Source organism: Notothenia rossii, assembly GCF_949606895.1.
Source record: "Notothenia rossii genome assembly, chromosome: 9".
Classification (NCBI taxonomy): Eukaryota; Metazoa; Chordata; class Actinopteri; order Perciformes; family Nototheniidae; genus Notothenia; species Notothenia rossii.
Genome location: NC_136907.1, coordinates 66,691,471 through 66,713,816, shown reverse-complemented (window position 1 = coordinate 66,713,816; position 22,346 = coordinate 66,691,471). Strand labels below are relative to the sequence as shown.

Here is a 22,346-nt window from a genome sequence, read left to right as displayed (position 1 = left end):
TAATTATAGTATATTAAGAAAATGTCCAATTGCCCGCTATGATGGCATCGCACTCATTTATAGCTTAATCATTGTCTGTGAAAGTGTTATTGAAAAAAAATAATGTAATTGATTTGCAGTTTAAATCCAAAGTCAGATATATATGAGCCCTTGTTTACTTACATGCATCTGGACAGAGATTTTTTCTTTTTAATTACTAATGCAAGGGCATGAGCTTAGGAATTAGACTGGAATAGATCTCATACACGTTAAGAGAGAAAGGGAGAGAAAGGGGGAAGGTAGCAAATGTCCCTAGATTATTGTAAACAGTGGGCCATATGGCATGCCTCCATTGTCCTCCTGCCTTGCATCAAGCTACCTACCTGTAGTAGATGTAAGTAATGGGACTGCTGTTGTTTTGTTCTCTAAGTGCTGCTGCTGTCGAGTAACAGAATGCTGAAACAGGCTTTTTGCAGCAGCACTCTAAAGCATGTGTGCCATTTGTATCATCTCAGGTGACCTTTCACCTTTATCAATAAGGGAAAGGGTTAGCCACCTCCAAATTACATTCTTTCGCATGAGGGGATACATGACAATTATCTGTAATTCATGTCACTCCATTACTGACCTGCAGAAAACAGGCCTGGAAATGCAACTGGCAAACTCTTAATGAAATACAGCATGACTTGTGCTTTATGTTTTCACGCACAAATATCATCAACATCAAAGCATTTGCACTGATCAGAGTGTATGCTCTAACTCAACTTGTAGTGGATTAGTAACTTATATTTAATACGATTATTTTTGTTTTGGCGACTTCGTTTTTAATCAGCATTTGGCTGGATTAATCAACTTAATGGTTAAAAAATCTTCCGGTCTAGTTATTACATTTTTTTTAATGATGTGGTTGTTATTATATGAGCAGTTAAATGTCTTTGTTTTTTTCCGTTGCAAAGTAATGTTATTTAGTGCAATTTAGTTACATGTTTTCCTGCGTGAGTCAGCAGTGTTTACAACATGCACGACGCTGTGTGTTTCTGGTAGGTGTCCAGTAATGGGATGTGACGGACAGGGCCATATATCGGGAAAATACACATCCCACCGCAGTGCAGGCAGTTGTCCACTTGCTGCCAAAAGACAGAAGGAGTCGTCCATCAATGGCTTGCCCTTTGCCTGGAAGTCCAATAAACAGGAACTGCCCCATTGTCCCCTGCCTGGCTGCAATGGCCTTGGACATGCCAATAATGTGTTTGCCACTCACAGAAGGTGAGGTCCTCCATTTTATCTGCTGGTCGACATGTTGCATTCTTACAATGGCGTCTTGACTCTCATTCACAATCTCCTACTGATGCTAAAGTGTTGTGATATTCTTCCAACTAAAAATGTCCATTTATGACCTGCTGAATTAGCTTGTCGGGTTGCCCACTGAACGCACAGAGTATCAAGAAAAAGCACACAGAAGAAGAGATGATGACCATCAAACTGAAAGCCAGCAGTGGTAAGCTACTCCTGAACACAGCGTGGTTTAACAATATTCAAGCATATATATAGATTGATATAAAAAAATCGGTTTGAACACGTTAAATTGGATTATATGCTTCAATTCAGGAGTGGAAAACAAAGAGGATATTCAACATTTGGATCATGAAATTAAGGAACTGAATGAATCCAACATGAAAATAGAAGCAGATATGATGCAGCTCCAAACACAGGTAAATATCTGCTATGACAAGATTATTTAATTAAAAACATCTTGCTCTCTCTATTTGGCAAATGTCTTATCATTTTTTGTTTTTGTACCCGAAAGCAGATATCGTCTATGGAATGTAACCTGAGGACAATTGAAGAGGAGAACAAGATGATCGAACAGCACAACGACAGCCTTCTGAAGGAGCTCGCCCGCCTTAGCCAAGCTCTCATTAACAGTCTAACAGACATTCAGCTGCCTCAAATGGTACAGTAAGCTTTAAGAACAGACTCCTCTACAACTCATTATATCTAACCTGTCCTGGAAGAAATCACATTTGATATGAAATGTCTTTTTCTGCTGTGCTGTTTTCACTAATAGTCAAACACTGTGTTTTTGTTGCAGGGACCCATCAGTGAGCATAATTTTGAAGCCTATGTGAACACATTAACTGATATGTACAACAACTCGGAGCATGAATACTCTCCAGAGTGCAAGGCCCTCTTGGATAATATCAAACAGGCTATTAAGGGCATCCATGTTTAAGCTGTAGAGCTACCAGGAGGTTTCTTTGACTTGGGATAATGGCACTAGATAGCTCTATTTGACTGAAGAGTGCTGGCTTGGCTGCATGTATAAGACGAGGCTTTTGGAAATGTGTTTGGCATTTCCTGGTAAATACACTGCACTGAGAAAATGACCAGCCAGATTTGTAATGCTTTTACTGTTTCTGCATTCACTTGATATGTTTATCCTGGTGAGATTTGTACCCCTCTTCTTGCACTTAATTATTTTGTATGGTTTGCTTGATTTTAATCTGTATGTGTTCATGTCATTCTTATATTATCGCTATTTATTATTATTATATTTGTTCATCAGTGTATTTATTTCCTCGATTTTAATTTATTTCTTGAATTGTAAATGCTTAATATTTGAGAAATCTGTTTCACTTTCTGCACATTGTAAATTTACATAGAAGCACATTCCAATTTCATGGCATACTTTCGCCATCTAGTGTTGAAAAGCGTATATTATTATTGAACCATAAGTTGGATCTCCCTTCAAAGTAAAAAAACCTACCAAAACGACTATGAATCGATATTTTTAAGCATTGCTTTTGCTTTCTTTATTGGAAACTGAATGTATGGTAAGACAAAGTGAACAATGAGATCAAAAAAATGCAATGCAACTGTACTGTACATTTTTCTTCTGAACCAGTAACAGCTGAATGCAACCAGGAAGTGACACTGAGCAAAGATGCAACATGATTCGCTGAAATGACTGTCAGATTCTGCTTGGCAAAGGGTGCCACAAGAAGAGTGCAACAAAAATCAAAAATCCACTTTTGTCAAGATGTCTTTTTTTAAATATAGATATTAAACTGCCTTCTGTGCACACACTTTGGAGTGTGCATATAGTATGTGCCTAAATGTATATGAATCCATAAAAGTATACGAGTACTATGTTTTGTGGTAGGACAGTATTATGTGGATGGTGTCTAATTTATTATACGGTACAATTATTTTCATAGGAGGTTCCTGATGACTGTTTAAATACCGTTGTCTCAGTAGCTGTAATCTCAGAGTCAGGTTTTCAAATATCACGACTGAGATTAAAAAGCCTGGTGTTTATTTTAACTCTTGCTAGCATGGAGAGGAAAACAAAAAAAGGAATGAATTAAACGACGTTTCCTGTTTTATCTTAAACTGCTTTCAAGCCTTAACATCTCAACCAGTCTTATAATATTCTTGTAACGCTTGGGGCAGATTTGAATAGTAGCTATCTCAAGAATCGAGCTGTCTACCATTCGGATTCAATCATTAAATGCAACAACAAAAAAACAAAAGGAAAAAAAACGAATGAAAACATAGACAAATGGTAGTTGTTGGCTAATCAGTTCTTTGTTTGCATCAATTGCACTTTTGTATTTTAATTATTTTGTGTTTTAGTACACCACACTGCCCTGGACTTTAACAAAAAAGGAGGGAATTTGGACACTGTAATCGTATCAAAGTACATGTTAAAATGTTATATTAAATTAATCCCACAAGAAAATCTTTATTTGAGCAATACATTTTCATTTCTGCACAAAGAAGTCAAAGACATGTAGCCTAGGACATTTTGAGAGAGAAAAAATGTAACAGCAAACGAGCCAAATTACCGAAAAAAAGGACCCTATTTTATCCAAAAACTCAATGTTGTATCGAACGTTAATCTTAAAAAGTGAATTGAATCAAATTCTTTAGACTTAATCCTTTATTTATAATTTATTATATTTAATTCCTATACCACACATTGTTTGCTCAGGAAGTTTTGTGAATGATATTTATTTTTTTCCTGTTAGTATTTTTGATGTTTTGTAATGTGAAATGCTTTTTGTGGAACGATATTAGTAAGATATGAAATTGTATTGTATTTTCTTTTACATTAAAATGTAATGCTTTTTTTCAGTTGAAGTAGTTTGTAAATTGAAACTTCCAATTACTTTTACTATTTCATAATAAACAGATATGCGCTGTGTTGTACAGTTTGTGTATGGTAGAAATAAACTTTTCAAATGGTTGTGTGTTTTTCTCAAGGCTTCTGATGTTCACTGTGCGTCAAACGTAAACCCGGTTACCCCAGAAGGATCCAGTAGGGTCTACCTTTTCCTTTGGCATTAGCGTCACCTAGTGTTAAATATGAGGCATTACATCTAGGATAACAAGGAGTGGAGTCAGGATACTAAAAGCTGCCGGGGTTAGACATCAAAGTAAAAAAGGTCTAAGATGCTGAACATGTAATAGTTACGTCTCACCTTACTTTTATCTTTAAACGGACCAGAAAATACTTGAAATAAATAAAAAATATAATGCACACATTACACAATCATCTTCAATGCATTTAGTTTAGGGCTGCAGTGATTATACATACATATATATATATATATATAAATAAATATAAACTAATCCCATTATTTTGTGAAACAGTTCAAAGCCCTAGGATATTTAGTGTACCATCACTTAAGACAAGGAAAAGCAGAATATCCCAACAATTCTAATAGCTAATGTTGGGTTATTTTACTTAAACCATAACATAAATATCTAATGATAAATAAAAACGCTGATGTACAATGACAGGTAACAAAATAACCTACAATGACAGGTAACAAAATAACCTACAATGACAGGTAACAAAATAAAAAAGTTAGACAGCTTTTTAAAAAAACATCCCACAACAGTAGTTACTGTAAGAAATAAACATATTCAAAGATGATCTTACTTTAGCTCATGTGCCCACTCATTAACTTAAGTGCATCAATGTACCAATGATTAAATAAAAGCCAGACCACATTTGGTAAACACATGATCAATAGAAGTATCAAATGCACACCAAAAGCAGGAGGCTCATGAAACTGAAGTAAGGTTTGAACTCCGAAACCTTTTCTAATAAATCAAAGGGAGTGAAACCAGATTAAAATAAACGTCTAAAATCCATTTTTGATCATAATAAGTAATCTTGCCACCCCAATTCACAGTGATTCCAATTATGTGGCTGGTTCAGATATATTGGTAAATTTGCTCTGTATCGTTGTATTCAATGACTTTCATTTACGTGTGGAATTAGAGTCAGAATATGCCAGGCCCAACTGAAACAAAGGCAGCATTTCACCTAAATAATAGTTGAATTTGATATGTTGTAACAGCTCAGCATTCACAGAAAGAGGCTCTTGGCTCACACTCAAAACCACCACCAACAGAATGTATGTCATGCTGCAAGGGGCCATGGTTTCCTGTAATGTATATGCTGTGAGTGTGTGTGGACCACAGACTATGTGTGTGTAGAGTGACAGCGTGGCGGTTCAGATATATAAAGAAGCTTGGTGTCCACATACACTCTGCCCTCAGCTAACCTTGCTGTAGTCAACACTGTCTGTTTACATTTGTCTAATGATACAGACAGCTAAAAATAATTGGTTTCATAGAAATAATATTAGAAGAAAGCATAGCCAAATATATCATCTTGAGTTTACTTTAAAGTCATTACATATATATTGAGGACAGTGAGGTCATGAGTAGGAGTTTGCATTATACAGTAATAGAAGTTACACATATCCTATACTATATTAGGACAAATAAATATAGCATGTAATAGTTATAACAAAAATAAATCAACACAGTATTTGTACATTAGCGTTGTATTCTTGACAGTGTGGATGAAGCGCATGATAAAATATAGGGGAGGTTAGACTACTAATTTATAAATCCCTGGCCCTGGTTTAATATATCACACACTAATTATGACGCTAAACACAGGCCTTACTTGGAGTGGAGGTGGTCTTTCCTTTGTAAGGCCTGCTATGACACTGCATGACCCGACTAATGATTCCAGAAATAGGTGCAGCATTCAATTATTTAAAAGCTAGGATGAACCCATGAAACAGTCTGCACTCATGGTGTTGTGAGTAGGACTGAATTTGTCAAAAAAAAACACAGACTAAGGAACCAATATGTTTAACTTTCGATATCAGACTGCAGGAGAAAGGTCTTGATCTGTATACATTACTCATTTACTATCCATGCTATAAATGAACAAATATAGGCAGATATTCAGGATTCAGAAGTCTGAGCAAAGCCAGGTCATTTTCCCCAAACTTATGGAGTTTGTACACTCAAAATCCTACTCTAAAACAAGTAATCTGCAGTTCCATCAGAGGATGAGGTGAAGCGAGGTCCCTGAAACCTCGTCTGTCTATTCCCACACTTCCAGAAAACCAGCTGCAGGCTAAATTTAAAACCTTTCCTTTAGGGAACTGTGTGAGGTTACAAGTAGGGTGACATTTTCCAGGATCTTCCAATGTTGTTAAAGCAAATGATCATGAAGCAGCTTATCACATCAATGTGGCAAGTTATACTATTCCTGAACTATATTTATGTGCCTGTATGCTGTATGCATTTACTTAACTTATATTATATAATAGACATGCATGGTCTCATAAGGTAAGGCTTTAGTGATCCATAGATGAGAAACGTGGTTGTTGCAGCAGAAGGGTACACTAAACAAAAATACTATCTTAAAAAAAAGGATAAACTATGCAAAGAGCACTTAAACACAAAATTACAAAAGCGACAGTGGTGTGGTGTGATGGATAGCAACACAGTGAGATAAATGTATATTGTAATAAAGTATAATAATTAAGTAAAGCATATGTCAGCCGAACCTATCTTTAAATGCCTGCAAGAAAATATGTCAAACTAGATTCTCTTGCCGTGGAAAATTACAACATAAACTGCAAAACGTAAAGCCAGATTACATCTTTTTTTCTGTAATGGATGTACTTATCTCTGTAGTGCAGTACACTACCTCATTAAAAATAATAATTGCCTACTGCTCCTGAAAACGTTTGATATTAAAAGTGCTGTAAATGTGAAGCTACAAGTAGAAAGTAATTTGATACAGTAGACACAAGTGGATATTTATGAAATACAAAAGTAACGCTAGAATCAATACATTTTTATTTCCATACTTTCTTCCAATCTGACCACATCTGCTCTGTGTTGGATGTATTTGTTGTGCATTTCCCCACTCTATCACCAAATATAACACTATTTATATGCTGTGTATCTACATACAACAGTGAAACAATAACTCAATAAGTAGAAGTTTTTGCATTCAAAATCTTGCTTCAGTAAAACAATACCAACATATACTTAAAAGTCACTAACATAAAAGTATTCATCAATTTGTATAGATAGATAGATAGATAGATAGATAGATAGATAGATAGATAGATAGATAGATAGATAGATAGATAGATAGATAGATAGATAGATAGATAGATAGGCCTAGATAACTTTGAGCAACAGCCTCCCTCAACCGACAACATGTCAAACCACGTGACCTGTGTTTACATCCTCTGCTCAGCTGTTTCTTTTTCTTCCACTTCGACACAGCGGCTTGCAGTTTACTTTACTCTTTCATCCCAACAAGCTAACTATTGCGCACAGTTACCCCACAGTCAGCCTCTGAAAGGAGACTGCATGAAAGTCGCTGTCTAACAGTCGCATTGCACACAGCATCCACTTACAAGGAGTGAGTTAATGCGACACGACATTGTGAGTATTTTTCAATGTATTTCAAGCAAACTAACGAGTGTGCTTTTGAGTTCGCCGGTTTGTGTTGTTGACAGCGTAATATTTGCGTTAGGTGTATTAAAACTGACCCACTGTACTTGTTTTTTTGGCGTGTTTGCTCGCTGGCAGGATAAAGAGGTGAGCTTACCTAACCTGCTTTGTCTCTGTTTTGATGATGGCGCACTCAGGCCCTCTAAAGCTAAAGCTAGCCAGGTTCATTACAAACTCATATGGCGTTGTCCCGACACAATTTCACTTAAAAACAGTCACATTTAAACCTGTTGTTTCACGTGTCCTTCGGTGCAATGTATGCACAGATGACACTGTGTTTGCGCCTTTTGTTTTGATTTGTCTCCGGGCTTTTAGTAGACTTTTTTTTTCTCGGTCAATAACGTTTTCTGTAACATGCGGAAGAAGCTGCGTTATCTTAGTTCGTCTCGGTGTTTTCCTTAAAGTGGTTTGGTGAAACAAGCAGGGATATTATAGCATCTGTTTTGACAAACCGGTTTGGATTGTCGCTGTTTAAAGATTGAGGTTAATCGCAATGCAGAGAGAGAAGCAGAAACTGCGATTATGGACGACAAGTGGGAACAAAAGCGGGACAAACACATTCTGTTTTTTTATTGTGTCAGCTCGTGTAATGGATGCTCGCTTTGCCATATATTTCCCCACATATGTGATAGGGCAGGTTTTTAGGAAACAGCCGACATTAATAGGGCTTGAAAACATTTCGTAAAAGCTGCATGTTGTTGTTTTGCTCCTTCGTCACACGCAGTGCGAAGAAAGCGTCCCGGCAGCTGATTGGCTGACGGGCTGCTGTCTGTGTGGCAACCCCAACACGTGACCACGTAGTGAACTGATTGGCTTCATCAGTTGTCAGTTATGCGATCCACTTGATGTTGCAAATTAAAACATCTTTATAAATTCAAGCAACATCCCTGCCACAGGAGAAACGTTATTTTAGTTTCTTCTCAGAGAAATGAAACTATTTTAGTGCTTCTCAAAGTGGGGTCTGTGGCACAACAGTTTACTGAGTCATTCGTTGACCTACCCTACATTTTTGATCAAACACATCTCTAACAAAGTGGGGTCTGCGGCTCATACATTTTTAGATCCATTTATTTAAGTTGCCAAGACAATTATTATTTAATCTAACACATCTTTAACTCTCATACATCTTTAAATATGTGTATGTGTATAATATGTATCTTCCATCTGTAATCAATGTATCTTGTGTTGTTCTTTCAATAACCTAAGACTACAGAAGTGTAAACAATAGGCTTTGTAGTATTATTCATACACATTAGGGGTCCTCTTTATATTATAATCTTGTAAACAGATTTGCGTTATAAAAATGAGAATCTCTGCCTTAGACAATAATGCACACACTATTTTACAGTTCACTTAACAGCTAAAAAGACAAGGGGTCTTTATAACTACTGCATTTTGTCTGAATTGATCATTTGCAGATTATTTTCTTGTTTGGTCTTCAAACTGTCCAAAACTTAAAGGATAAATTATAGACTGGGATTTATTGGCAGAGATTAAATATAAAACGCATAAGTATTTTTCTTTGTGTGTAATCACCCTAAACTATAAGAGTTGTTTATTCGTTTAGATTAAGACCTCCATATTTACATAGAAAGCAGCTCCTCTTAACAGGTTCCCACCATGCTGTTTTTCTACAGCCCAGAGCAACAGACCAAACACTGATTCTAGAGAAGGGCTCTCACATTTTCTGGAACTTGGAGGCCAACGTTGGATTTCTGACACTTCGGTAAAAAAGGAGTATTTAGCAGATGGGTTATCAGTTAGTTGCAATCCGCAGCCTCACCACTAGATGTCACTTAAACACACATTCAGTAATTCAATTGAAACACAAGGAAAAATAAAACTGCAGATCCCCATAACTGAAAAAGGTCAAACTATTATTTGTGAAGCATTTAAATGATAGCAAATCCTAAAGATAAGAGATGCAACCATTAATGTTTATAACTTTGTAACTGTTATTATCTTTCCAAAAACACATTTAATTCAATATGAAGACAAAGAAAAGCAGCAAACATTCCAGAAGGTAAAACCAATATAGTTTTGCTGTACGCACACGAGAAGCATGAATTGAATCAAAATGTAAGCCATGCAAGATGCAAACAAGTGCAGGTTCCCTATAGTTGCCACACGCAGGGAAATACACTTTTTATTGAGCTAAACAATTCTGTCACATTTATCCCCAAACTGTCTGACTTTTTTAACATGCAGCAACATTGGAGCAACATTTAAAGGGTGCAGAAGAGAATAAGAAAAACAACAGCAGTTCTTCTCACTGTTTTAAATGTATGTTGTGACACACTCCCACATGCACACGGTTCCTGTTGTTAGTGTGGTACAAGAAACGCCTTAACAGTCGCATCCTCTGGCGGTTTTTAGGCTAATTAACTCAGAGTCCAGTTGTCAGTTGTATGAATAGATGCAAATACAATTCTATTCCGCATCATAATATCCCTAACACTAGGCTGGGGGTGGAGTCATGGGAGAATGCATTTTGTTACCAAATCAAAAGGTTTTATCCACTGCTGAGCATGTTCAGCGGTTTTCTCAGCAGTTTCTCATATTCCAGACAGATGGTACTAAACAAGGCGTTGTAATAGCGGGTGGCTCATTAGACTCAGGGACATCCTGTGTATCTTTAGATATAAAAGTGCTGATCTGAATATACCGCTAATCTTGCCCAAAATCGTACAACTATAGAGAAACACATACAATAAATGGCAAATATTATTTAAAAAAAAAAAAAAAATCGGTCTTTGAATATTAAAAAGAAAAGCCCATCCGTCTCACAACACTAACTAATTTGTACAAGTCTGATAATAGATACATGTTGCATTTTAATAGAAGTAAAAACATAGACCAGGGTCATGGGGGTCAAAATGATATAAGCACAAACTTTCTGCAGTGTCCATCTGCCCCTTAGAATATATGCAAGAGGAATTATGCATAAAATGTTTCCCCCGGGGTAAAGACTAGAGGTCAGTAGGTTGTTTAAATTTAAAGGAAGTATCCTCTCAGGACCAAACACTTGTTTAGCAAACAAATTTTGAGATAAACTATTAAAAATGGGATATTTTGTTGTAACAGTGGTGCTAGAAAAAAGGTCATTGGGTGACCAAAAATAATTAGGATTCATCGTCAGCTTTCAATGTAATTCCACAAAGATTCAATGGGATTGGTTCATCAGTTTGAGTTATTTTTTGTGAAAGAAAGTGTTCAAGTGGATGGTTTGACCCACTGGTGGCTGGAAATATGTACAAATTCAATTACAAAAGGTCAAATTTATGTTGGTTTAGAATTACAATATAATGTACAGGGGATTGAGATTAAAATCTCAAATGTGTGGTGTTTATCTCCACTGGAGATAAACACCACACATTTCCTTTTCAGTGGCTTCTTTGCACAGAGGAATACTCTGGTGTGTAAGACTTCAAAAACATCATTCAACTCAGGTACCTTTGCAGCGAAACAAATGAGCGCTTCGATGTAATTTGCATTTTGTAGAGCACATTTTCTCACATTTTGTATTAATAATACATTTGACATTGCAGAGAAAAGGGTTCCAGTATGTATTTTCCATAGAGCCACATCTCATTAATTGCAAATGTTCAAGTATTTTATCTGATGTGGTATATCCTTTAATGTGAACATAACATGCTGGCATTTTTTATGCATTGAATATAATACAAATCATTCACCCACTGGCATCAAGAAATGTACATTTAAAAAGGCAGGATTTGTATATGACAAGTTATTATAAAAACATTTGGTAACCATTCATCAAAATGATGAATTTGTTATGTCTTTTCTAGCTTTAAGCACAAATCATTACTTATTAGCTGTCAGTCCATTACAAATGCTAATGTGACACTTCTGACTGCAGGTTTAAGTCAAGATTTATTGATGAATGTGTATTTTTTTTTAAATATATTTTGGGCCAGAGTGAAAGAGGGAGACAGAAGGGAGGAAATTGCCTACAATGTTTGGCCGGCTAGGGATTCGAACCGCCTTGCAGTGGTTACTGTATATGGGCTGCCAGCTCTAGCTAGCTATCCGGTGGCCCGAATGTGTGATTATTTTTGTCAAAAAAGAATAATATTGTTCTGGCGTTTTGCCACAGAGGCATGGATGTCACCTTCTTTGTTGCCAGAGCTGCTAAAACGTCTGGCTTTACACTTCAGGGGTTGGTAACCATGAGGATTATCAGTTTCCCTGCCTGTTGATCAGCAGTGTGTACATGCCACTGTGCTGCCTAGACAGGCCTCTGGTGTTTGGTTACGGCTCTAGAGTTGATCTCGTGTTGACGGAGGATCTGTTACGTGTTTCGTCATCCTGCCGGTTCAGAAAGTTGTCCCAAGCCGGGTCACGGCAGCCAGTCATAACCCGACATGGTGTCAATGCACTTTCCATACACACCAGGGATCAACTCAGGACTTTCAGTGAGTGTTTACCAGTAGATTTTTCTTTCAGTGGTGAAGTAGCTTCACTATAGAACAAACGTTGTTGCCTACAGTGGCTGATCCTTTCTTATTTGTCTTAAAAGGAGTGGGTGATGGATGACTTCTGTTTCGAGAGTCTTGTACAGTGCCTGAAAGCAATTTGCTTGTCAAATACCTCGCCTATATAATTTTCCGGATATTATTTCGACTCAAAGGACTATGCATTACGGAGAGGGTAGAGGGGAAAACTAGAATTAAAAAAATACATTGCCACACAATCAGTGATGGTGAGCGAATCAATGATTATTTTTGCCTGTGAGAAAGAGCCGAGAGAAAATGACCTTACGAGGCCTCGCGCTACAAAGTCACCTCTGAATTTAATCTTTATTAGCTGAGTCAGATGTGGAGATGCTGAGGAGGCAGAGAGGGAATTCAAGACTTGTCTCCCTCGGCTGAATCTCCAGCTTTTACTCTGAGCCAGTGTAGGGTATTTCAGTCAACAAAACATCTATAAAATGTTTAATTACCGCCCTGTTGTAAGGCTTTCCTCTTTATTGCTACGACGTGGTATTTCATAGTACTACACAGAGAAGCCAGTAGCACAGTACTCACAATATAAGTAACTTTCAGATCAGCCTTTAAGTGACCATATTAAGTCAAGCATAGAATTCTTGGCATTTAAAGGTCCCATGTCATGCTTTTCCGGTTATTACCCGTCCCCTTGTGTGTTATGTAGCTTTCTATGCATGTAAACGGTCTGCAGTCACAAACCCTCAAAGTACACCCTGTAGCGAGTACAACTCTAACACAGAAAAGACCTGTCTATGCTGCCCCAGAACGCCTCGTTGGAGATTTCTCTTATTCCATTTATTTCTTCCTGGTCATAGTGACGTAACGGCTCCGGATTGGTCAGCTCCTCACACACACACACTCATTCAGCCTTATCTTTTCTCAGCAGCGGCTCCACAGATTGCAGCCAGGCAGTGAGTGAGTGAGTGAGTGAGTGAGTGAGTGTGTGTGTGTGTGTGTGTGTGTGCTCAGGCTGAATTCCGCGGTGTCTCGCTGTCTCGCAGACCCCACGCAGCAACCAGGAAACGACACCAGTAATCCAGCTCACACTGTCCGCTCCTCGAGCGGAGCAGCGAGCCTCGCACCGTCCCGCCACCACGGCACCCAGACCCCACGCAGCATTCTAGTCTGTTTGTCCTTACTGGTGTCATTTCCTGGTTGCTGACAAACGCCATTGTAACACATAAACACTGATGTTCCGCTGTAACGGTGGTGGACTCATCAGAACAGAGTGGGCGAGCTGACCAATCAGAGCACAGTGGGCTCATGGGGGGTGGGGGGGGGGGCAGGAGCTCCAACAAGGCGTGTAGGGCAGAGAGTGAATACACATACTATACAGAGATGCTGTATGAGAAACCAATTTGATTTTGGAACATTGAACAATGTAAATCTATTCTAGTAGACCTCAACAATGGAATTATGATCAGTAGAAATGGCCATGTCATGGGACCTTAAGTAAATCAATTAAACTAATCGTTTTAACTCTAATAAACCTTGTGTACAGTATGCACCACATTACAATGTGCATGTAAGCATGACGGATGTAGCCTTTTCACAACACACATTTTGATTTGTATTTGCAGGAAAATCACAGGTGTAACAAATTGCATTAATGTCGGTTCTGTTTCATAAAGCCATGCTGGTGAGCAAGCAATATGTTTGTTATGAAAAAGGCCTCTGAAACAACTGCTATAGAGAACTGTGTGTTTGGGGCATTATCTCTTTACAGTGGAGTTAATGCGATAAGCAAAATAGTAATGTCAAGGCTTTCTATATTCGGCGACAAATTACATTATCAAGTTAAAATGCCTTAATATTGTATTTTTGGATGTTTCCTAACTTGTTGCGAGTACATATCGTTGGCTTTAAAATAGATAATGCTAAAGTTTTCTTCATTTGGAAAACCACAAAGTCTGTTTTTCTCAAAGTTGTTGATTCTTCATGAAAAAGACACACTTGGTTGTGGGAGAGAAATCAATCTTTACTATGAGAATCTTAAGTCAATCTTTCCTAGCAGACATGTTGCCATAACGCGTTTATGTCCTTTTTCTCAGGTCTCTCTCTGGACATGACCGCCGTCTGAACCGACGTCCGAGGAGTAATAGCGGGAGCATCCTTTAGGTCAGCCATTCATCTCCATGCACCTCTGAGGAGGAACCACTGACCCTCACTACGAGTTTGGCCCCTTGAGTTTCTCTTCTCTTTTAACCATGGGGGGAGCGGTGAGCGCGGGCGAGGACAATGACGATCTTATTGATAATCTGAAGGAGGCCCAGTACATTCGCACAGATAAAGTTGAACAGGCTTTTCGCGCCATAGACCGCGGTGACTACTATCTGGACGGCTACAGGGACAATGCCTACAAAGACTTGGCGTGGAAGCATGGCAACATCCACCTGTCCGCTCCCTGTATATACTCCGAGGTGATGGAGGCCCTCAAACTGCAGCCGGGACTTTCTTTCCTCAATCTGGGCAGTGGGACTGGCTACCTGAGCACAATGGTTGGCCTCATCATAGGTGAGCATTATGTACCCAGCTGTGTTTTCCCATGAGTGGGTAGGGCTCAGATGTCCTGTAGAATCTAGGTTAAACAAATATTTCAAAAAGGTACACTGTGTGCCTGCAGTTCAGCGTCAGTGATTATAGGACTGCAAAGACTTTTCTGTATTTATCCAGAGATGTCTTTCCTGATTTAGTCTAGACTCGATTTACTTTATGGATTCCATTGTTGTCACAGCAGCATAGGGCATTGCACATCAATTAAAACAATTATAATAAATATTTTACGATTACGTTGTTTTCGTAATCGTTGCAAGCCAAAATCGAGATTAAAATACGATTTAATTGCACAGCCCTACACTATGGTAGAGATGGAGATCGTATCTTGTATGGCTGTATTTAAAAGTACTTCTTAAAATCTTTTGTTCTTAAGTTTCATAACTTTCTTGGAAAAAAGTAATTTAGCATGAAAAAAAAGGATAATAAAATCACAGTGGACAAAAAACAAAATAACCAATTATTTGACTTATTGGTCTCCCTAATTGTTTGGTCTGTAAATGTGGGGGGAAAGCAGTAAAATATGCACATTAGAATAAAATCAGCAAATTGGGCCTTTTTGTTAGAAACAAATTAAAAGATGATGTGATTATCAAACCAGGCACATTCATTTCTTCAATCACATTGAAGAACATTAATTTCTTCAGTCAGTAAAGAAAATGTAATTTTTTCAGCTCTACGTGAAATCACAATGGGTAGTAGGTAATGCTGGGTTTGTAATGATTGTTTTAAAAGAAAATATGTTTCCTGTTGTGTTTTCTTCCAAGGGCCATTTGGTGTGAACCATGGAGTTGAGCTCCATACAGACGTGGTTGAATATGCCAGAGAGAAACTGGAGGATTTCATAAAAAATAGTGACAGCTTTGATAAGTAAGTACATGCAAACTGAAACCACAGTGACAACAGTAAGAGATGTAATTAAGTTTATTTTCTTCTGGTCTACAAGTCTTGCAAATTAACTACATTTCATCTCTCTAATTCTACTGATCTAAGCTTCATAATTCTACCACAGATCACTAATGTGATGATGTGCTTGATAGATATAAAAGAAAACCTTTGTTTCCATTGTTGTTTTATATAATGTTTCCACTTAACTTGTTGTTTTTCCAAAGGTTTGAGTTCTGTGAACCCGTCTTTGTGGTGGGGAATTGCCTTGAAATCTCAGCAGATAGTCACCAATACGATCGCATCTACTGTGGTGCAGGAGTGCAGAAAGACCATGAAAATTACATGAAAGTACTGCTCAAAATTGGAGGCATTCTGGTGATGCCTATAGAGGATCAGGTAAGTGCTACAAGCCATCAGAATGATACAGAGCCAACACATTATGATTGCTAATCAAAATGCTAACACATGAAGGAAAACACAGTAAAATAGCTTTGACCTACAAGACTGCTTATGCAACTTTCACATGAATTATTGAACCACTCCTGCCCCTGGATGTGAGCGTCCGGGCAAGGAGCACACACACAGGGATGTATGAATACATGTATTATTTAAAATGGTCGAGGTTTGACTGTGGACAGACTGGGGCATGCACTGTAAGAGAGCATTCAGAATTATTTGGGAAGTTGGTGGAGAAAATGGTTTTCAAGTCCTTCATTTCTAGTAAGGAGGGTAAAGATCATGACAGATTCATGGTTTAAGATTTTTGGCAATTTAAAAGGAATCTGATGTGACCCGTGATGTGGATATTTGGATTATGTTGTCATTTTAGGCATCAGTGCTCTTTAAAGTGAGTTCAAAGAGTGCAATATACTTGAAAGAAATAAATGCAATATTATTAGGGATGTCCTGATCACCTTTTTTTGCTCCCGATCAGATTCCGATCATTTGATTTTGACAATCTGCCGATACCGATCTACCGAACAGATAACGGCTGGTCATCAGACGTGATGAATTCAGCTATCTTGGCTGTTATTTTTTTGGCCTTTTCACTGTTCTGGGGCAGTTTCTCTTTCCTGAAAGTGTCTGTTGTTTCAGTGCCGTTACCTGAGTGGCCGCTGTGTACTCCTCATGTTGTTGTTGGTGTTTGTTTCTCAGGTGGCGTATTAGATTGGTCGTGTTGACCGTAGCTCTGTTCTTTCCACCACGCGGAACCTCCGCCTTACATCTGGCTGTTACACTGCCTTCGCTTTCAATTTTATAATACTTCCAAACTCCTGACATTTTCTCTGTCCTACTCCCCGAGTCACCAGCTGAACGTAGCCTCTCGTTAGCTTACTGCTACTATTAGACACTGCGCCCTGCCCACTCTGTTTGAGAGAAATAAACAACCAGGTCTATGAAAACCAGCCCAAAAGAAGCAACACATACATGATGTTGTGTAATTTTAAACCAAAACCTCAGGATGACTTTAAGACGTGAACATGGTCATTTTTGTTTTGTAACATTAAATAATAATAAAAAAATAGTTTATAATTTTTTTTTTTTAAATGTCACGTGATCGGACATCTCTAAATATTATACTGTGTGTTTAAAGAAGGTGGAAGGCCTTAGTAAGAATGAAAACAGCCTGCACACACTTTTGAATCAGAATGCAGGAAATGATTACGCATCATTTAGATCAGAGATCCTTGCGAGATCTAAACAGCATGAAAGTACTATAGCCCATATCAAAATGTGCACTAATGCGAATAATTTTCAAAACACGTATTTTGTCTTCCTCTTTCTTGTGGTCTTTCATCAGCACCAAGTAGGCGTTCTTGGACCCTACAAAAAAAATTTAATCTCAAGAATGGACAAATATGAAAGCTCCAGTACTGGGAAAATAGCTTTTTGAAAATACCAACTTCACATGATTGAATTTCTTCAAAGACATGGCTCGGTACGAGAAAGCAGCATTAAGTAGAAAGCTTTATCATCTGTACCTCCATATTGGTTGGTATATATAATGATGTGCATGACATAGATGTCATCTTAAAACGCACTCCATCTTTGAGATTATGCTGGTAGGTGCTCTCAAAGCCTGAAAGGATGGACTGCCCTTAGTAGAAAGTATTAACATGGGCATTTTTGCTGTATTGAAAGAAAACGAACTTGCATAGAGAATGAATGAACTGTATTTAACGGGGGCTATGAATGGATGAACTATACATTCACCTTGAAGGTATCTTCAGCTTTAATGGACCTGGTGTTCCCTTGAGAACATTACAACACCCCCTTATTTCCATACATGAAGAGTCCATGGCCTCATTTGTGTTTTGATAACCGTGGACTGGTAATTGCTTGTTATGCCCTGAGCCCCCAGATATCTGTCATCAGTGCAAGGTCTCACATATCCAACTTCGAACACCCGCAGGCATCTTGAATTAATCAGTCAATTGGCTAAAAGTAGGTCAGATTCTGACAATAATTAATAATAGTTATCATTAGTTTCTATAGTTTTTCTAACATCAGACATTTTTTAATACTCTTAATACCGTTGTAGCTTTTCATTTTTTATAAAATGTTAAGCATTTTTATTATATTTTTTACCCATTTTCTGATATGAGCAGCAAGGTTTGAGCGAGGGTATACACATTTTTTAAATTATGGTTATAATAATATTTGTGTTATATGATTTTGCGTTAATTTGTTAGTATTTTGCATTGTCTAATATTTAAAGTTGCTGGATGAGACAAAAACTCACAAAAGTCTTGATAGAAATGTACCTTTGCTTTGATAAATAAACGTATCGCCCACCCTTAGTGTGTAGTAGTTTAGGGTTAGGGTTAGTTTTGAGATTGCCTTCTTGTTGATGCTCAGATTATCTGTGAGATTGTTCTATGAGCCCTTTGGCAGTAATTGGCTCCCGTACAAAGCAAGTGTGGAAATGAAGTTAATTTTGAATGCACCTATTTAACACTGCAGCATGTATGCGGATGTTAAGAGGCTCTTTTCTCCTCCAGGGGCAATGTTTCCCTTGGTTACTCAATGTATGTACATCTGCCAACCAGTACAATCTGGAGTAGGATCTTCAGATGGGTTAATGATATTTAATAAGCAAACACTGAATTTATACCAGGATAATTGCAACACTGTATAACTGGTTTGTGTAGAAAATCAAACCACAGAGGAATCTCTATTCAGGTGGCACAACTCCGCAAAATGCACAATAAGCTAAACGTTTATTTTCAAGAAACTGTGCTGGTTGTGATTTCTTGCTCCCTGGTGTATTTCATATTTTATAAGTTCAGGGTTTTGCTCTTTATGCAGCTGACCCAGATAACCAGGACTGGCCAGTGCTCATGGGAGAGCAAAAACATCTTGGCGGTGTCCTTTGCCCCCCTGGTCCAGCAGAGCAGAGCTGATGGGGAGAAACCTGACACTGTCGAGCTGCGTAAGTTCTCCGGCCTCAACAAAACTAAACCAAACTAAAACTCTGTTTTATTCTAACTGGTCCTGAAGTGTAGAGCAGGCAATATTTAAAAAAATGATGTGACGAGACGACTCCTACAGCAATATTTGCTCTGACTTACGAAGCCCGCCCTGCAGCTGCTCCAAAGAGCCACTTGCTTCCTTTCCTTGAAATAATGAGACGCGGTCCTCTCTTTGATGGACTCACTTGTTTATGCTGACCTAGTTGAAGGACTGGTGGAGTTGTATACATTCATCTTATTTGTGTGGCGCATTGCCCTGAAGGAGTGTCATCTCTCTTTGTCCTCAGCCTCATTGACTGTGCGCAGCCTTCAGGATCTGTCTCGGGTCTACATTCGCCGCACTCTCAGAGACCTGGACAGCGAGGACAGTGCGGGGAAGGAGGCGGTGCAGAGAGTTCCCCAGAAGCGCAAACGCAGGCGCTGCCAGCGGCGACGCATCAACACCTACGTTTTTGTAGGCAACCAGCTGATCCCCCAAATGGTGGAGAGTGAGGAGGAGGAACACGTTGAGGAAGAACAAAAAGAAGTGGAAGACGAGGAGGAGGAAAGAGACATCGGAGAAATTGAAATCCTCAAGCAAGCGAACATGTTGAGAGACCAAATAATGGCTTTACCGCTGCCGGAGTCACTGAAAGCATATTTGCTGTTCTACAGAGAGAAATGACTGATTACTCCATGCCCACTCTTTATGAATGCAGCGCCTTCTGAATGCTTTTCTCACCCTTTTTCTGTACAAATGTAGCATTATTTCCATTAAATCTTGATGGCAAAACTGTAACAGAAAGAGACGTCATAGATAATATTGGATAATAATGTTATGATTGTCACGAATCGTTTGTTTCTTTTGATTTGTATATAAAAACTGTGTAAAAAAATATACTAAATGGTCAGTTTCCAAAACCCATTTTCAGATTCAGATTTTATTACAATTTCTGCAGAAATGTGCAGATTAAAAAGTTCTTATTATATTTGTTAAAATAAGATCATGCTAAGATGAAAACTTTTATTGCAGCTTTTTTCCAGGAGCTTTAACTTTAACTATCGCTGTCTGGGGATTTAATGAGCACCAGAAAAGGAGCAAAAAACTCAGAAAGGCAAATTAGTCCGCCATATTCAGTTAAAGAGTGAGACATAATTGCAGAATCATTAATGGGGCACTTATGTTATTACTCTTACTGAGTTTTGGTTTTGAATTAGTGGGATTTGTACCTTCCTATTACATGAAATCATCGAGAGACTAGATTGGTTCTTCATTTTTTCTACAGGGCAATTTTTGATGTATCTTTTTCTACAGGGTGTTTACATTAACGTGTGTTGTAGGCCCTCTCCTCTACATGGTTCCCCTTTACATCGTTAATGCAAATAGTATGTAACTTTATCATAACGGATGTTTGTCATAATGATAAAACTGATGACTGGTGGTGGTTCACATGTTCAGCTTTGTTTAAATGAGACTGTTTATAGGAAGATTTTTTTATCAATAATGCATGAATATACTGTAAATGTGTTGGGTGTTCCTGACTGTGCTTCACATCGTACGCTCGGTCACTGGAGGTTATGTCCCAAGTGATTAAGTCAAGACATTTTTTTGACGAAAAGCAGAAGTTGGGGAAGGATTTAAAGAATAATAATCATTTAGATTGCCTTGAGACAAATCTCAAATCTGTACTCAAATTAGTATTGTATTTCTTTGTATAGACAGCAATACAAATCAAAGTCACTGAGGATTTTTGAAAGCCTTTTGTATCCTGGACTTTAGAAATGTCCAACAAAGCACCTTAGTCTGCATTCCTCGAGTGAACAAATAAATCATTTGTATTGTCGACTGATCTCGTAATGTAGATCCTGTTTAATCAAAGTACAATTTGCTTGCAGAACTTCCATGATAGTGGCGGCTTTTAAGTGCCAACGTCCCACATCACATTAGGACTTCTGTGAGTTTTCTAGCAAAGTACATTTACCCAAGCGATGGCATATTTCTACAAACACATTCCACAGTGAAAAAATTAAAAAGAGCAGCACATCACTGATCGATGTCACACTTTTTCTAAGAGCTTTATGGTCACAGACTCCAGAGATTTCATTCATCTTACTTTGAATGCTTCATTTAGTATTCCAAAAGCCGAGTTGAATGTTGTTGATATTAATTCTATTTAATATACATGTGATATTAATGTGTTTTTATCATATGAATCTGCATTCAGTTTAATTTGCATTTGGTTTTTTGTAGCGCCCTCTTGCTGTACTGTATCTTGACACTGGGAACTCTGTAGATCAAAACTCCACTGATGTCTGTTCAATAGATAAAATATAAGTGGTATAGGTCTTAATTTTGTTCTGCTGTAATGACAAATATTTTGTTTGAAAATGGGAGTGATTATTCTATTAGTAGTGTTTGTGTGTGAAGAGGTAACAATTATTTTCTGTAAGTTGTTTATTTTTTTTATATTCATAGGAAAGCTTTGCAAGTGAGCCATAATGGAATAATCTTTCAGTTTATAATTACCAATAACAACAAAGTCCCATTTGATTTGCGTAGTATCCATTAAAATTCTCATGACCAATTACAGGCATGCAACAATTTATATACCATCATCCAAAATGTAATTGCTAATTAGAGAGCACTTTAAAGATTGAAAGCAGCGGACCTACAACCTCGACTCTCAGGTCACGCCTTGCACCAAAGTAAATGGGACTGCTATGATTACGTTTAATGTGAACGAGATTTGACTACGAGACTAGCACCGGTAAAGACCAAGTCATAATCGAGTCTGTGCTTTTATATTTGGTTGATTTGATGAGAGCCAAAACAGTTCTGTTACTTTTTACCAGCCCTAAGTTGATAGGATAGATCATAGTGTGTGCAGTTCATTTTAATAATGTGTTGTTTCTCCATAAATGTTTGGCAAAAAAAATAAAGTTCACAATCACATTACGCCTCTTCTAATCATTGCACTGCTCTTTTTGTGTCTTGTTGGAATCATTTGTTTACTTCCCCAAACGTGTTGACGTGGTCAAGGAATGAGTCCTTCTTGCAAGCTGACAGGAAACACAAACAGTAGTGCAAGTGCAAATCTGACATCCTTGGCAAGCT

At 37.9% G+C, this 22,346-nt stretch overlaps 2 protein-coding genes across 5 annotated transcripts in view; both read left to right on the top strand.

Moving 5' to 3' along the window:
• Positions 1-4,228, top strand: part of st18 (ST18 C2H2C-type zinc finger transcription factor) — a 40,189-nt gene extending 35,961 nt beyond the window's left edge. For 3 of the 4 annotated variants that reach the window (XM_079647778.1, XM_079647776.1, XM_079647779.1), the window contains 5 exons: positions 1,024-1,245; positions 1,389-1,477; positions 1,588-1,691; positions 1,787-1,933; positions 2,072-4,228. In XM_079647778.1, the coding sequence (XP_079503904.1) occupies positions 1,024-1,245; positions 1,389-1,477; positions 1,588-1,691; positions 1,787-1,933; positions 2,072-2,212 (703 nt within the window). In that variant the 3' untranslated portion in view covers positions 2,213-4,228. The remainder of the gene's footprint in view (positions 1-1,023; positions 1,246-1,388; positions 1,478-1,587; positions 1,692-1,786; positions 1,934-2,071) is intronic. The other variant, XM_079647777.1, reaches the window with a different exon arrangement.
• A 3,313-nt stretch (positions 4,229-7,541) lies between these two features.
• pcmtd1 (protein-L-isoaspartate (D-aspartate) O-methyltransferase domain containing 1) lies at positions 7,542-22,184 on the top strand. The gene is made up of 6 exons (XM_079647299.1): positions 7,542-7,761; positions 14,390-14,852; positions 15,659-15,761; positions 16,004-16,175; positions 19,089-19,212; positions 19,540-22,184. Exons 2-6 carry the CDS (start codon positions 14,546-14,548, stop codon positions 19,914-19,916), a joined length of 1,083 nt encoding a protein of 360 aa, XP_079503425.1. The 5' UTR covers positions 7,542-7,761; positions 14,390-14,545; the 3' UTR covers positions 19,917-22,184.
• Positions 22,185-22,346: the final 162 nt, after the last annotated feature.

Bases quoted from the DNA above. Each gene is read 5' to 3' on its own strand.
- pcmtd1 (XM_079647299.1), top strand. From the start codon at position 14,546: ATGGGGGGAGCGGTGAGCGCGGGCGAGGACAATGACGATCTTATTGAT. The intron at 16,176-19,088 runs GTAAGTGCTACA...CTCTTTATGCAG, and splicing joins TGATGCCTATAGAGGATCAG to CTGACCCAGATAACCAGGAC. The intron at 19,213-19,539 runs GTAAGTTCTCCG...CTTTGTCCTCAG, and splicing joins ACCTGACACTGTCGAGCTGC to CCTCATTGACTGTGCGCAGC.